Source organism: Artemia sp. Qi Xiang Cuo, chromosome 8 (assembly GCF_049724085.1).
Source record: "Artemia sp. Qi Xiang Cuo chromosome 8, ASM4972408v1, whole genome shotgun sequence".
In the NCBI taxonomy this organism is placed as follows: Eukaryota; Metazoa; Arthropoda; class Branchiopoda; order Anostraca; family Artemiidae; genus Artemia; species Artemia sp. Qi Xiang Cuo.
Genome location: NC_142801.1, coordinates 53,090,524 through 53,108,711, shown reverse-complemented (window position 1 = coordinate 53,108,711; position 18,188 = coordinate 53,090,524). Strand labels below are relative to the sequence as shown.

Here is an 18,188-nt window from a genome sequence, read left to right as displayed (position 1 = left end):
CGGACCTGTCTCAGTTAAAGATAGGAACGGGGCCACAATTAGTGATAAGGAAAGAGTTAAAAAGAGATGGGCAGAACATTTTGAGAATTTGCTAAACCGAGATAGAGTTACAGTAAAAGACATAGAGGAAAATGAAAAAGTTTATGATACCTTGGATGTGAAGGAAAATTTGTTTTGTGAGGAAGAATTAGCGACAGTAGTAAAAGGATTAAAAAATAATAAGGCTCCAGGTGCTGATAGTTTGATAAATAAGTTTCTTAAATATGGTGGCTCTGAGGTTAGAAATAAGCTACTGAAGATTATGAATATGATTTTTTAAAAAGCGGGAAGTACCTAAAGATTTTAGGAAAACCTTAACTAAGCAACTTCATAAGAAAGGTGATAACAGTGAGTGTGGTAATTATCGAGGCATTAGTCTGGTCTCTATAGGTAGCAAATTACTTAGTAATATGATACTCTTTAGACTGAGAGATGTTGAAGACAAAGTTTGAAAAGAAGAACACTGCGGTTTTAGAAAAGGTAGAGGATGTGTCGTCCAAACTTTCACTCTTAGGCTAATAATTGAGAAGTGCCTGAGTTGTCAAACATCTTTGGTCCTCAGTTTTATAGATTATGAGCAAGCGTTCAATTGTGTTGATAAAAGAGCTTTAGCAAAGGTATTATCCTTGTATGGCAGACCAGACAAATACATTAAAGTGATTATTGCTATGTTCGAGAATAACACTGCTGCGGTTAAGCTAGGAAATGAGGTTAGCAGCTGGTTTTGTATTAAATCAGGAGTTAAGTAGGGTTGTGTTTTATCCCCCATTATATGGATTATTTTGATGGACTTTGTCTTAAGGAGCGCAGGAAAGGCAATGGGAGACCACGGACTCAAATGGGGAGGAAAAAGTCTCCTGGATTTAGATTATGCTGATGATTTAAGCATCCTAGATGAAAGTGTGAACAAAATGAATGGACTTTTAGAGGTTTTGAGACTTCATGGTGCTAGTATAGGTTTAAAAATTGATGTTAAGAAGACTAAGTCACTAAGGCTAGGAATAATTGAAGATGAAAAGGTGACGTAGGGTAACGAAAAGATTGATCAGGTGGACAGCTTCACTTACCTTGATAGTATTATTAGTAAAGACAGTGGAAGCCGTGAAGATGTTAAAAGTAGAACAGCCAAGGCTCAGGGTGTTTTGTCACAGTTAAAAAAAAGCTTGGAAAAATAGGAAGATAAGTCTGCAAACCAAAATTAGAATATTAGAAGCTACAGTGATGACAGTGGTCAAATATGGCTCTGCAGCATGGGTGCTCCGAAAAGTAGATGAAGATTTGCTAGATGTTTCCAGAGAAATTGCTTACGGATTGTTCTTGGTACTCGGCTGATGTGACCGTATTTCAAACAGTAGACTGTGCGAAAAATGTGGTTCAATCCCACTTTCCAGGGCTATAATGAAAGAAAGGTTGAAGTGGCTAGGGCCCGTTTTGCGGATGAATGATGACAGATTGCCGAAGATTGTCCTTTTCGGCCAACCGTCTAGGTCTAAACGGAAGGCAGGTCGTCCTCGTCTGGGGTGCGAGGACGTCATAAAGAAAGATTTAAAGGAAATGGGAACTTCCTGGGAGGGTGTAAAAAGGGAGGCTTTGAATAGATTGGGATCGAGGAGGAGCGTGCGTAGCTCTGTCGGCCTCAGGCAGCTTGGTGCTGCGGTGAGTTGTTAGTATTAGTAGTAGTAGTATTTGCACAACAGGGATGAGTTGGGGTAAATTATAGCGGGTCTGCATGCAAAATGTGTTAATTGCAATTATTCTGCATATTATGAAGTAAGAATTGCTTTCTAACTTCACACTGTCCAAATACTTTACCCCCACCGCCCTAATGTGCAAATGTATAGCCCAAATTATATAATTCAATTGTATTCTGTCACCCACAACTTGTTTTCCACTGAGCGTAAGCTAATTGTCTCTTAATACAGATTGATAAAATGGATTTGTTCTCGAGTTTTACACACCGTGTAACTTGAATGTTGCCGGAATAATACACAAGTACCACATTATTCAATGGCAAAGAGGAGTTTTGTAAAAAAAAAAGGTGTTAATATTTTTTTTTTAGTTTTGTCGTTTTTTTTCTTGTTTTAATTGAACACCCTTATGACTGTATAAACGTTATGTCCATCTGGCACTTCCACTTGAAACCTGATAAAAAGGATATCGTCAGACCGGCTTCTAAAAAGACCAAATAAAGCTAGAATTCCTAAAATGTCCTCACAATTTCATCACTGAAACAAGGGTTGCATTAAAACTACGGGCCGTATCAGGTGAGTAGTTCTATTTTGACACCCCCGTAATCTGAAAAAATTAATCCTTCTTTTTGGTACACTTGAATCATAAGAAACACATATTCGTAGTTTTAACCCACCACCTTCCCACGGAAACCTAAATTACGCGTTCCACAATGTTAAAATACGCCTTCTTAGAAAACGTCTCGTGGTGGCGTCTAATAAACTGCTAAATTTTTTTTTTCAATGTATCCCAAATGAAAACGTAATACGTGCAAACATTTTCCATCTAACCTAGCCAATTCAAACTCCAATTGCCCAATATTTCGTTTAAGCATGAAACACGCTTGGCAACGTCTAATATTTATACAAAAACAATTTAATACTAGTATTGAATCATGATATTACTTAGATACAACAAAAAAACTAATGTTTTTTAAATTAATCAAATTAAAATTCAGTTAAGCCAATTGAGTTTGAGAATTGCTAGGAATATTTCAAAAGAAAAAAACCAAAGGAAAACAAAGAGTCCACCGGTTGAATGCAGAATTATTTTTTCTTACGTCAGTAGCCCTTCACCGCGGTGGCAATGAGACGTGGTCTTACTTTCAATAGCTTTAGTACCTAGAATACCTAGAATCTTATGAATCAAGAACGATCTATCGAAGCTTTCTTCTTATCTAAGCATAATCAAAGGACTATATTGTGGTCAAAGGACCATGCACAAACAAAACATAGCATCTACATCTTTAAACAGCTCTGAATTCTATTTGTGGTATTTAGCCTCGATCTGTTTCTGAGTTTGACACCTGACTTTAAGCGACAGCTCTTATCCGTATTTGAGCACAACCATTCTATGGAAAATATCATAGAATTGTGGTTCCAGGGAAACACTTATATCGCCAATAAGCCTTAATTAAACCGAACTATGTAAGCCTGTATAGAACTCGAAATCCAGAGCAATGCTATGTCGTTCACTAGGCCATAACTTCCTCGAGAGGTGCCACTCCTCAAGGTGACCGTGCAGCGTTGTTTGGAGTCATGGTTTTGCTTAGGCAGGCTTGTAAAAGGTTCACCCCGACGCCAATGGAATAGCCAGGGCGTAAGGTGAATTTCACAGTGGAAAGAAGGTTCGGAATAATAGACAGAAAAGTCTTTGAACTATTATAAAATTAGAATATTAGAATAAATGGCAATGATAGTATCAAGTATGGCTTTGAACCACACTAGGCGCTTCAATAGGTTCAGTAAGATGTTTTCCAGAGGAATTGCTTAAGGAAAAATTTATCTACTCGTTTGATTTATCGTTAATCAAACAACAAGCTGTAAGGATGATTGCTTGCCAGAGATTGGGCTTTTTGGCCATCCATCCGGGGCCAAACGAAAAGTAGGTTATCCGCAAATGGGGTGGGAAGAGCACATAAGAAAGGATTTAAAATAAGTTGGGACTTCTTGGGAAGGGGTAAAAAGTGAAGCTTTGAATCGATAAGGGTAGAGGTGGAGGGCGCCCATCTCTGCTGACCTCAGGCGGCTTGGTGCTGCAACTAGTTGCTAGTAACAGTAGACGCAGTAGTATAAATTGCTGGGAAAGACCTTTTGTCAGATTAAATAAAACTAAAATTTTACTTTAAGTATGTGTCCAATTGATTGCAACTGTTCTTTAATGCCCAAAATGTCGTGTATCCTGCTGCTCCTACAAACATATACTTTTCACTGCATCATGACTAGCTGTTAATAGTGTAAAATCTATAAATGACCCCTGTTCTTCATTACTCAAGACCGTCAGAAGCAGTTAGAGATTTGGGAATGGTTGGCTGGCGGTAGGGATTATGCAGTGATGCCATCTTTCCACGGGTTTTGTCGTCTACTATTTTTAACAAAAACCTTCAAGGGCTAAACGACATACCATCCCGCTACCCTACTAGATAGCTCAGCTCATTTCTTCTTCTCAGTATGGTAAACGTAACATTCCTGACACAGAGCTGCCTTTGTCTTTGCCCATAAATTGTAATATTTCGGTAGATCAAACTCTTTTATAACTGATCAATATCCGAAAGTGCAGAAGTGTCTTGTCATATTTGGTATGTTATAAAAAAAAACTGTAAGGTTGATGCCAAAAGCATCTTCAGAGACCATAATTACTTAGATTGGATCGTTTCAGGCAATAATTTTATAGTACAAACGTTCGCTTATCCCGTGGTACCTCCGAAAACAGTGACACATATTCGTCAAAATCCTGGGGGGAGGGAGGAATCTGGGGCCAATTTCCTCAAATCAAGTGAAAATGGCAGTGAAAATTAAAAAATGAGTCATATACTACCATAGTATACCGAAGAAAATTGGCCGGTTTCTGTGGATGCTTGAATTATCTAGGCTTATGGTAGTCTTGACAAGATTTTTGAAGAAAATAAATTTCACCTAGGGGGAGGGGGTCAAATTGAGGTCCAGGGGGGCGAACCGAGCCCTGGTAGTGTCGTAGCAAATACCCCCTAGCCCCATAGCAAATCACGCCCCTGCCCAAAACCTTAACTGGTTTGTGACTTCCACAAAATTTCTTACATTTTTCATCTGATTTGTCTGTTTTTGTTATGCACTTTCAAAGTATGACCCCCCCCCCCATCAACTACTGCGTATGACTCTTCCAATGGCAAACAAAAATGAGACGAAAAACAGCCATATCCGGATACTCATTAATCTAGCTCAAGGTACTTGGAACAAGACTACCATTGGACGCAACAATACCTTCGTTCTTAACGGTACTTTAAAAAAGACTTGTACTCAATCCGACTGATGCAACAGAACCAAATACAAGAGAAAATGCACAGTAAATTACAATAGATGTCAAAAATACGTGTCTGTTGCCAAGAACAGCCCAAAACACTTATAATGCGACCCACAATCCAAACTTAGAACACCGATCATCCATTTTTCTCAAATAGGCTGTTGAAATAGCATTTTTTTTTTTATGCCGTTTAAAATGGTATGTAACGTGATGATAGGAAAAACTGGGACTCTTCTCCAAAAAAAAAACGAAGCTGTCCAGCGTTACTCAGTAATATCTTATAAGTTACGTACAAAAATCTATATAAAAACGTTAGGCTAGTCTTATGGTGCATTCATTTTCTTACAGCTACTTGATGCTGGGCCGAAGATAAAAGAGCCACTACTGACACAAAATTAAGCTTTTTTTTTGAATAAGTAGATGGATTTCAGACAACCGGTGAAAAACCTCAGAAACGCGCGAGAAAAAAACTCGACTTTCAAGATTAAGGATAAAATAATTACCATTAAATCATAAAAGTACCCTCGAACAAACCTACGAGATTTGACCAAAGTTCCGATTGATTTGTCACATAAGTACTAAGATTGACGTCGTCAGCGATAGACATGAGGACGTCCAATGAAGGCGAATATTACGAACCCGGGGATATTTAAGAGGACACAATCTACAGCAACTTACAGGCTTCTGTTTTTCTACTGCATAAAAAAGGTTATTAACATAAACAGAAAATAACACAGTCCCCAGCACTGATCCCTGAGGACGCCATAATTTACTTCTGAGGATAAGCAGAAAAGTTTATTTAATTTTGTATAGATCTGCCCTTTCAGTGGCGCAAGCAGTTTGTGGTTGCTATTAAATCCTTGTTAGAAAACCAAACTTTCCTTAACTATTACCAGTTTTCCATTATATTTGTGCCGTTTCTTGTTAGCCAAGGATGATTACTTGATCACTAGAATTCATTTTATTATATAGTAATTTTTAGACAAAATAAAACTATACACAAATATATCAAAATCCTTTGCTGCACAAAAAACAGGCATATAAAATGAGCCCAGAATAATTAAAGTATAAAAATATTCTAGATGCAAATATGAAATTTTCAAAAACTGACGTTAGTGCTTGAGTAAAACTCCTGATGTCAAACATCAAATACCATTGATATAGTTGTATTCAGTTTCTCCTTCTCACTGAATATCAAGTTATTATTAGTGGTAAAATTGCATTAATAACAGCCTTGCAATAAGAGTCCGTTGGTACCCTTATTGGGACTCTGAGTTAGGCCATGATGTGATCCCTGAGACGAAATGACGTCACAGCCCAGTGGCAGAGCTATCTACCAAATATAGAGTAGGCCGTGGGTTCGAGTCTCACCGATGCCAGATTACTTAACATAAATTTCCACTTTTTTGTCATTTGGTCCTAGGTTTAAATTCAGATTGTGCTCAGACAGCGTTTCCATTAAATTGGTTTCTGTGTGCCTTCTAATTAAACAACTGCTATCAATCTAAACTCAGCAATTTGTGACAGTTGAAAACTGGGACGTAAGCAAGAGGGAAAAGATCTTGGGCCCCAGCCCTCTCTCCGATATCCTGAGTTTTACCAAATTTCTGGGAATTTCTTACTGAAATTATCAAATAAAGTTGGCTTTTGTTGTTGACCCCCCCCCCCAAGAAAAAAAAAACAAGCGTACATGCCTGTTTGATGGTTTCATATTTCAGACTGAAACTTAACTAATTTTCTCTTTATAATCGTCGTAAAACATGTCTAGTAGCATAATGTCTTGTAAAAGTAAAAGGTATTCCATGAAACCCCTTCGTCAAATCTAAACGTTTGACATCATCTAGGGCTGATGCTCGTGAGCTGACTAGCGAGCTCGGCTCCGCTTTCCATTGATATTAGTGACTAATGGAAAGATGCCAGAATGGATACCCGTGAGCTGGCGAGAATTAGGTAGACTCGGAAAGTGAGTCCAGACCGAATTTAGTTGAAAGCCTTTTGGCTAGTGTTTTTTAGCACCAACTTCAAATTATTCTGTCGTTGCTCTAAACAAACCATAAATATCACTGCTTTAGTTATTTTGTAAGCCAGCACTTCATGATATGATAGTACTTGAAAAAAAACTGCTGAGCCTTTAGTGAAACGTGTTTCGGCACTTATGTATTATACGAGAAACACTCGAGAAATGAAGTTTGGTTAATGCTAATGAAATAAAACAAAATATGATGAAAATATAATACTTTATTACCAAAATTATGAAAACTATAACTTAGAATTATGTGGCCAGAACGCAGAAATGTCGTTGTTAGGTCAAAAATGTTGGTTAGGTTTTACACTTCCAAAGATGTTGCTTCTCGTAAGAGTACATTGACGCACTGTCTATGTCCACCGGTGTGTCCATTGACGCACTGTTTTGTTTTGGGCAACAACCCCTTATCCTGGAAAAATATAATTGCCTATTCTTCGTTCATTGGCAAATCCTAAATCTTAACTTGAACATCTATGGTGAAACACTCTATTCTATCTCACTATCCATTGCAAACTAATCGGTTAGTGTCCAATCTGATCTTCGCGATCCAAATTCTCGAGTGTTTATCTGATCTTAGCGATACAAATTCTCGATTGCTTCTCGTATAATACATAAGCACCCGCGTTTCTAACGTCAGTTTATTGAGAAAGTTGATTTTCAAATAATTTTTTTAGTCGAAATTTTAGATAATTTTCACTAGACATCTTAAAAGCTTTCTTTGCTCCCTATTAGATAACCGCGATTGGCAGTTTTTTGTCGATAAGACACTGCTTGTCTCGCAAATGCAATGTGATTCAGCGTAGCTACTTATTCGCAAAGCAAGATTACTTATCTTCGGCGTTTCAGGTGCAACAACGACGTCCCATACTATGGCGGTTTCATTTTGCCATTTCATAACGTAAACTACTTAACGTAAGAATAGAAAAGGTCTATGATTTGTCAGCAACAGGTAATCCACCAATTAGAAGTAAAGTTTACATCCTTAAGGATCTTAAGTCAAAGAGCGTGATAGGCTTTTTTATCCAACGTGAAGTTAGTGTTACAAAGATTGGTAACATGAAACACAAAAGACAAGTGAACAGCGGAAATTTCAATCAAAGCCCCTAGTAAATGCCGGTTAACCAGAAATGACTGATGTCATTTTGTTTTTGCTTGGCTGTTGGTCTACCCTAGCGTTCGTATTTAAGGGCACGCATTACATGTTGTCACTCTTATTTCCGAGACACAATATAATCCTAATTGATAGTGGCCCTTTACTCGTGCGTAACGCTGTTTTTATCGACGGGCGTAACTACAGTGCACCGTTGCCAACGCGGTACAATTAACCGTTTTGATACAATTTAGAGGTCCTGGTACAATGCGGTACATTTGGAGATTTCTTGGTACAACACATTTTCGGGCACATTATGGTTTTAATTGCTCACTTCTGACTCAGATATCTGTTCAACTTTTAGTTTATCGAACCTTTTTTTCTTGTTACGATAAATTTTAATCTGCTGCTCAGATGGTGCAAATTATCCTTTTACGGTACAATTTTAGTCGTAAAACTGGTAACGTTTGCTTCAAAGCATTGGCAACGCTGCTACAATATCTCTTGGGCATTAGTCGTTCAAAATGTTTTAGCTAACAGGTGGCTGATGGCTGAATAAGCATTGTTTGTGATCTATTATAGAACATCACATCGATAGTAGTTGGAGTTGGCCAGAAAAGCAAACCTTGTGACTCGAACAGTTTCAGCACTGCTTTATTCCCTGGATCAGAGAAGGTTACAGTTGGAAAACCGCCGTTGACTAAACAATGTCCATGGATTATATTATATTAAAAACCACGGTATACCTGAATCGGCACCGTCTTAACAATCACTTGGGGCGTGTGTACATTTTTCAGGATACCCTGAAGGGGTGGCATTATAAGTTACGCCACTCTTGTAGGATAAGCAAAAATGTTCAAATCTTACTTTCAACTTTTTTTTTATGCTTGGTATTTGATACCAAAACATTATTTGATATTGGATAGCATCATTTTGAACCCACCAAATTAAAAAGGATACTTTCTAAGCACTATAAGGCCCTTTTTAACGAACAGACATAGACGTTGCCATGGTCTTAATGATTCAGCGATTTTACTTTCTGTCAGGGGCGTCGTTTCGGGGGGGGGGAGGCAATTGGAGGGTTGCCCCACTCCAATAAGTTGGATAAAATAACTATAATATAGCCTATACCCCTTGACTATCCGGGTATGGACACCTCTTGCCCCCTCCAAATAAAATGCTGGAGCTACTCCCCTGCTTTCTGTGATGAATGTTCAATTCTAAATAGATCAAGATGAGTTGCTGATAGAAAACGTGCAATGTCCATAAATTCTTAAAGTACGAAATATTTAAATAAGACTAAACATGGTAAACGTTAATATAATAGGTTTATGCTGGTTGGGTTGGGGTGCCCAGTGGATACGAAAATAAGTTATACAAAGGTAAATTTTCAGAGATTTAAACCAAGTGAACGACACAATTTATCAAAATAAGAGTCTTTATGATTAGATTTAAAATATTGGATGAGGCAACTTTAAGCAACAATCATGTAGTTTAATTACTGACAATAATTCTGCTAGGAAATAGAAATAGATAAACGTATTTTGGTACTTTCCCATTAGCCTATGTGGACACCTATAAAAAGTCAAGTTTGGTTTAATGCTAATGAAATAAAACAAAATAGGATGAATATATAATAGGTCATAAACAAATTTGGGCTGTATATTTCCACATTAGGGGGGGGGGGGGTAAAGCATTGCATATATTAAATACTTAACCTAACCTAGGTACCTTTTTCTCCCCTAAACCCCAAAAAACAACAGTTTAAATATTGTAATTCAATGAGAAACCCCGCTCTTCGCTCTTAGATAACAATTACCCGCTTTACGAGTCTCCATCACTGCAGCTGCAGCATGCATTCGACTGTCTATAGCCGAGGTGTCCACATAATGGGAAAGCACCCATATTTTCTATAGCCAATTTTATCGAAAATGCCACTCTTTTCTTCAATTTGAAAAAATTTGTTTTTCATTCGTCCAAAGGATGAATTAAAATAACATCCCTAACTAGAAAAACCTCCATTTCCAGACTGTATCCGGCGGAAGGTACCAGGTTTGAACCCCTCCCCCCGTGAAATGTTTGTCCAACCCGTAAAATAGTAACAAAAATGCATATAAACAAATTTTAGATGCATTCTGTAAAGTTGTTTTGTGCCCCCACCCCCCTCCCACAAAAATCCTGGATACGCCATTTCTCCATTTAATAAAAATATAAGTAAGCCATAAATAAATAGTTATAAATCAGAGGAGTAACAAAGCACAAGCTTTGACAATTTAATTTGATCGATACATCGGAAGTGATCTTTTACGCTTCGATGCTATTCGATGACATTGCCCGGCTCATTGATATCCTTCCACTGACGTCAATGCGACCAAAATAGTGAGAATGAGGCTACTTATTGGAGACCTATTTAAATATTTCTTTGTAAGTTTCAACTAAATTTTCATCGAAATGAAAATTTATTACTGTCACGAGGCTTACTACTTGGTGGTCGAACGATGACTTGCAATTTTTTCAAAAATCTGATTTATTGACATTGGTTTCTGTTTAAACTTTAAAAATTACCCTTTTTTAATTCCCAAAATATTAATTTGGTTTATTTTTACCGCAATGATAACTAATGGGTTTAGGGTATATACCCCTAAACTATAAAAAAGGGGTATACAAGGTATATAACCCTTGCCCCATAAGTCTATTAAGTATGATGTAGTAATTTTAGAGTATAACCTTGACATAATATAAGATCAGACATGAATTTTTTTCGAAAACATCATAGTAACTAGCTGCAGAGCCTGTCGGGATGACAGGTATAAAAAAAAAGGTATGACAAGATATAAAGAATTTTTAATGCATTTTTTGTAGCTTTTGTTGTAAATCTCCCTCCCCTAAACAAAAATACCCCCCAACCCGAACAAAAATCCTGGATACAACCTTGGTTATTATAAAAAAAAAAACAGATATTTACCGGCTAGTGTGCATCCAGGTGTTTTACAGACTTCATTATCAGCATTATCAATCTGAATTTCTCGCCCTTTCATCTGATGGAAGCGAGCAGAGCGGGGCGATGGCAACTCTGAAATAAGTGCTTCTTCCTTTGCAATATCGGCTGAAAAGTAAATAGATTTTTACAGCCTTACGATGTAAGTGGATGGCTACCAAAACAACGCATTCGTTTCTAACGAGTCGCAGATATCGGAACTTACATATTTTGGAGCAGGCAGATACGCAAGATTTTCTGTCGAGGGGAGATGCACAATATAGAAAAAAGTTCCAAATAGTCAAATTATCTAGGGAATATAGCAATACATAAAAATATGATTGAGGGGTCGGGGGATCAAAGCCCCCTCCTCTGCGTAGGTGGCTGTTTGGGTAAGAAATTATTTTGATACGTACACTTAATTTATATACAATTTGTGAAACGATTTCTATTAGATACACGGAGAAAAGTGGTTCTCTATTCATTTTTTGGGGGGTGGTAGAGGCTACTTTGCCATTCTTCTTCTCCGTATGTCCGCCACTGTTCTGGCACATGCTTAGTAATTCACATTGGGATGAGTTCCGTAAATCAATAGAGAAAGTAAAAACAGGTGATTAATATTTAAGTTAAAGTAAATATTATGTCAAAGTTAAGTTACAAGGTATTATGTTTAACTTAAAGGCTATTTATATTGAAGTTAAGTAAACTCATAAAAATGCAAGATATTTCAAGGGACTGGGCTCATTACCTAAATTATGTGCCTACTCCTTAGCATTTATTAGCCCCTATAGGGATCAGCCCGTCCAACTTCATGTTTCCGGTTTTGATAATTGCGCTTCAAAACACATTGCGTTATCAATTAGTTATACTAATTTAAATTCACCATCAATCTTGAAGCTGCTACCATAAAGCCTAATTAGAAGATGAAGTGGGCGATTGTCTAGCCACAAGACATTTAATGGAATAATTGATAACTTTTATTGGAATCGGCAATTTCACAAAAATACTTTCCTTTTGCAGCTAATCAGGTTTAAGAAGCTATGACCAGTTTTTAATCCAAATCTGGAATTATCTTCTGTGTCTTAGGAGCACAAATCGAACACCAAAGGCACCCTGTGACGGCAAATCATGCTACAGTTGGGTCAAAAATGTGGCATATGCCACATTTTTGGCATAACCATGGCAAAAATGGCATACCATTTTTGGCATAATGTTACCAAATGTTTTGGCCGAGAGTGTTACTTTTTTGGCCAAGAACTGTTTTTTGGTGACATTGTAAAACTCAGAAGTACCATCTTCGACATTGCTTTAACTATAGAAATACGAAGGAGTGCTGCCGTAGAGTTAGAAAAAAAGGCAAAACCTTATTTTATGCCGTCTTTCAGAGTCGGTTCCAGCCACCTATTCATGCACCCCAGCCACGCCCTTATTCCTGGACATAGCCTTAAGCTCTATACGAAAGTTTTCCAATTTTGTTGATTTTCCTTCTTTCTTTAACCTATTCCTCATCACTGGCGGATCCAGGGGAGCCGGTGTGACGCCCCCCTCCAAGATTTTTTCTGGCGTCCTCTTTTCCTACTTTTTTTTTTTACTCTTTTTTAGAACACATTTGTCAATTTGGTCAATTATTGGCACCTTTGTCACATCCCCCCAAGATTTTGCTCATTGGCAGCCTTGTCTCATTGGGCCTACCCCAAGATTTCGTGGCAAAATTTCACTGCCAACTAGAGGATTCTGCGAAATTTTGTGGTATCTTGCCTCTTTTCTTTGTTTCTATTCCTACGGTGCAGCAATGGCAAGCAGCCTTTGCAACGGCAGCAAAAAGCCTACAACGACCACAAAAAATATGTCATGTATCTCATATATGCACAGTAAAGTATATATTTTAAGATATTGAAAATTTTTTAAAAAATTTAATATGTGTCATTGCAGCTTAAAGTGCCAAAATTTGGCCCGAGTGTGCGAAAAGTATCAAAGGCCCACTAAAGTGTCACAATGACACTAAAACTGTCACTTTGGCAGCCATAAGTATATAAAGTACAAAATGCAGATACTGCTGTGTGAAAAGTTGAGGGAAGATGAGCTACTTCCATCTACATTAAAGTGAACTTTTCCTAGTTATAAAACACCAGTTGGCAATTTCAAGGCTTAGTTTATTTCTTCGTTAACTTTGATTTTAATTAGTCGACTTTTCCTAGTAAATGCATGATTATGTTACATTCATTTTTCGCTACTAGTTGTAGTGTTATATCAATATGTTTTTTTTGTATATGGTTTCGAAGGTTTGAAATAAAATATTATTGTTATCATTATTAAAGCATACTAGGGGCACAACATATCAAACCTTTTCCATTCACTTGGAATGAAGGGCTAACTTAACCGGTCCACAGCATTCCGCTAATAAATATAATTAAATATAATAAATATATTTAAGGGGATTAATTATCCAGGAGGGGAAAGATAGGCTGTTTTGTGAGTTAATGAGGTCTAGGACTCCCCGTTATATTGTGGCAGTAGAAAATTTTGTATTGATGGGAAGGATGTCAAATGAAGTGTAATTTTTCTTTAGTATTTGTCTTTTTGTATATGGCTTTAACTGGCTTTTAAACACAGATTATTATTATTATTATATTATATTATAGTATCCTCAGCTCCTCAGCCCATTTTAGTTCTGAAAAGAAGTACTTAGGACTTAAGAAGTACTTATTATAGTATCCTTAAAAAGAGCTAACATAATACCTGGGAGTAATTTTGCTCTTGGGATGCTATTTTGGAGTAAAACGAAAGGTATCCTCAGCTCCTCAGCCCATTTTAGTTCTGAAAAGAAGTACTTAGGACTTAAGAAGTACTTATTATAGTATCCTTAAAAAGAGCTAACATAATACCTGGGAGTAATTTTGCTCTTGGGATGCTATTTTGGAGTAAAACGAAAGGTATCCTCAGCTCCTCAGCCCATTTTAGTTCTGAAAAGAAGTACTTAGGACTTAAGAAGTACTTATTATAGTATCCTTAAAAAGAGCTAACATAATACCTGGGAGTAATTTTGCTCTTGGGATGCTATTTTGGAGTAAAACGAAAGGTATCCTCAGCTCCTCAGCCCATTTTAGTTCTGAAAAGAAGTACTTAGGACTTAAGAAGTACTTATTATAGTATCCTTAAAAAGAGCTAACATAATACCTGGGAGTAATTTTGCTCTTGGGATGCTATTTTGGAGTAAAACGAAAGGTATCCTCAGCTCCTCAGCCCATTTTAGTTCTGAAAAGAAGTACTTAGGACTTAAGAAGTACTTATTATAGTATCCTTAAAAAGAGCTAACATAATACCTGGGAGTAATTTTGCTCTTGGGATGCTATTTTGGAGTAAAACGAAAGGTATCCTCAGCTCCTCAGCCCATTTTAGTTCTGAAAAGAAGTACTTAGGACTTAGCCATTGTTAACGATTCATCAGGCGAATTTTCTTATTTAAAAAAGATTATATCATAATCGTTAATGAGAAACCCAACATCTTTAGTAATAATTTATAATATTTAATGAAACCCTAAAATTCTGCACTATCCATCAGAATTATAGGTACTTGTCGGTTATTGGAAACACACCCGAAAAGTGAAGTTAGATTAATCCTAATGAAAAATAACAAAACAAGTGATAAAATAATACTTTAGAAACAAAATTATGGAAACGTAACCCAACCAAACATAATCTAGCGAATAATCATAATCTTGAATGTGTTTCCAATAACCGAAGAGTACCAAATTATATGTTCAATAAATACAAATTCGTTACTCTGTCGTCATTTGATGACGGAACAGGGAGCAGCGGTTACATTTTGCTCCTACTCTTTGCTAGCCCAGGTTTTATTGTGGAACGACAAACGTCCTCCAATCCCTTATTTGAATCTACCCTAGAGGCACTGACACGGGGAGAGAGCAGGGACTCAGCTGCTACATAGACTTAAAAAAATACCATTTTCGGCGTTTCTATTCCAAAAAGTCCCACTTAAATCTCGAAAGATGCTTTTTCTTGTATATCCACAAAAATTGAAAATAGCTCTTGCCCCCTTCTATATTTTCGTGAATTGGCACCCCGATTCACTCACAAATAAGATAAGAAAAATTCGTTCTTATATGTCATTAATTTAAAAAAACAAAGTTTTTCCGAAGGAAATAAAGAGCGAAGTTGAAACTTAAAACGGACAAAAATTATTACTTCACAGCCTATCTGATATATATATCAATAAAATTAGTACAAATAAACCAACTAATTATGTATCCCTATAATTTTAGGATTATAAAAAACTAGCGCTTTAGCGAAAACACATAAGTCAAGTATACAAAACAGGAATATTGATTTGGGAGTCAAAAGTAAGTATGTAGCCTGACAACAATAAACGAATCTGTAAAGCTTTTCATAGTCTTACACCAGTTGTGATATCAGTAACTTTCAGTATACAATTAAAATTATCTTAAAAACATAAGTGTAAAACTATTTTTTTTTTAATAACCGCGAAGTAATTGAACAGCATACAGAAATATTGGATTGATTTATCAGTTAGCATTTTAGTCTCGCCAGCTATAATACCAATAGTGAGTAATATACAGTCTTAAATTGTAATAAATATGCTTTAGTATTTCTTGAAATGAAGATCAAATAAGACATAATATGAACTCTTGATCCTAAAAGGGATTGATAATACTTTTATTCTATAAAAAGTGTCCTTAATTGGCTTGCTTTTACTATACCAAACTCCTATATTATTATGTGTTTTCAGTAAAGCGCTAGTTTTTTATAATACTAAAATCATAGAGAAACATAATTAGTTGGTTTATTTGTACTAGTTATATATATATATATATATATATATATATATATATATATATATATATATATATATATATATATATATATATATATATTAGATAGGCTGTGAAGTAATAATTTTTTCCGTTTTAAGTTTCAACTTCGCTCTTTACTTCCCTCGGGAAAACTTTGTTTTTTATATTAATTTTTGTTCGTTTTTGAATAAAATTCAATGTAGAAACAACGCTGCCATGATTTTTTTTATTTATACGGAATAATGAATATTTGTTTAAGTTTTAATGTCACTCCTTAGTTTCAGTTGAAAACTTATTTTTAATATAATTTCTAATTTTCACCGATCTAGGGGAGATAAGAGACCTCTGGAAAATACTGCAAACAACCCTGACAGCTACGAACAACTTTCAGTCTATACCGTAAAGTTCATTGTCCATACTTCACAAAACACTACATGTTTTTCAGGAGCGTTTGTTTTTCGATGAGCAAAAAGCTATTTCTACTCGGCCGGCTTGGCCTGAAAAAGCCATAATGAAGACAGGGCTTTATAAATCACTTACTGACTAACAGAAACTAGAAGGCTACTGTAACAAAAGAGAGCTGTTTAAGGGCTCATTTAAAAGCTTATATTTATGCCTAATCGTTTTTTATAGATTTTACTTGATAGCACATTCCCATAAACTGCACTTTCGATTGTTTCTCCCATTTTTTTTAATGAAAAAAAGTCTTTTCCAATGAAAAGACCCCCCCAAAAAAAATCTTTTTCAAAACCTAGGCAGAAGCAAAAACCAAAGGGGACAAGGACGTCCCTTCCCCTTGATTGCCACCGTTAGAACTAGCACACAGGTTTCATCGCAGAGTGAAGTTTGAAGGTTCAATTCAAAACTGTTGATCATTCAAGCTTAATTTTTGGTAGATTTTCAGTTAAAATGTTTGAGTTTTAGTTAATCTTTTCGCAATAATCTTTTACTTTTAAGATGAGTAGGCGATTTATGAGACTTACTAAGAGAATCTGGAGGGGGAGTATAGGTGAGGGGTTTTATAAGCCTGCAGTTCAGGGCTTAGGAGCATAATTATTGCAACGGTACCATTTTATGCTTCCAAACTCTTCTACTTAAGAAGTGGCACCAAAAGTGCCGTTTTTAGTGCTATATGGCACTTTTGGATGGTAAAATTGATAAAAATCACGTAGATATGAATAGTAGGTGTAAAATGAGCCTTCCCACGATATGCTTTAAAAAATGAGTGCATTACATTTGCAAAAATAGTGGATTATCTGAAAAGTAATCATAAGAAGAGACAAACCATGATTGAAAAAAAAAAAATCCAAGCTGGAATAAAACGCCTAATAATCAAATTTGAAGTCCAGCGCTGTAATAACAGAATCACGCCCACGCTTCTAATAAAGTAATTTAATATATTGGTTTCTGTAGGACTCTAATTGCGTAGCTTATTAAGAGGGTCTGGGGGAGGAATTTGCGGGAGGTGTTATTGTAAACCTCCAGTTAAGGGTTTTGAACCATAATTATTACAATGATACCATTTTCTGCTTCCAAGATTTTCCACTTAAGAAGTGGCACCAAAAGTATGTTTTCAGTGCTATATCTCACTAGCCCCAGCTTTTCCAATTGAAACATGGCACCAAAAGTGCCGTTTTAAGTGCCATTCGAAACTTGCAGATGGTGGAATTTATAAGAATAACGTAGATATGAGCAATACTTTTTATATGAGCTATCAAAAATCTATCTAAGATGTTCTGGTAGCCCGCTAGACCCACCCCTCGAGAAACGGCATAGAAAGTGCCTTTTTTCGTGCCTTGGCCCTTGCAGACGGCGGAATTTATATAAACCACGTACATATGAGAAATAGCTCTTGAATGAGCTCTTAAGCATCTCTCTATGATGTTCTAGTAACGCGCTAGGCCTAAAAAAGAAGAAGAAAAATATCGTTTTAATATTTTTTTAACTTTTAGTTACTATGGGACAAGGCCGTACCCATGATTTTTTTGGGGGGGAAGGGGGTTACTCAAATATTTTTTTTCGGGCGGGAGGTATACAAAAAAAACTAAAAAAACGCATAGAAAATCTGTTTATATCCATTTCTTGTTACGTTTTTACGAGTCAGAGAAACTCTTCGAGGGGGGTCAAAACCCCCTAACCTCCCCCCTGGGTACGACCTTGATATAGGCTGTGGTTCGCTCTTTACTAGGTTGCAGCTAATGCTTCAACCATGACAAAG

The 18,188-nt window shown here is 36.4% G+C and overlaps 1 protein-coding gene across 1 annotated transcript in view; it reads right to left on the bottom strand.

The window, feature by feature from the left end:
• Positions 1-18,188, bottom strand: part of LOC148949556 (neprilysin-2-like) — a 30,126-nt gene that overhangs the window by 11,363 nt on the left and 575 nt on the right. Inside the window, exon 2 of the mRNA XM_089092726.1 lies at positions 11,128-11,268. Coding sequence (XP_088948852.1) covers positions 11,128-11,268 — 141 coding nt within the window. The remainder of the gene's footprint in view (positions 1-11,127; positions 11,269-18,188) is intronic.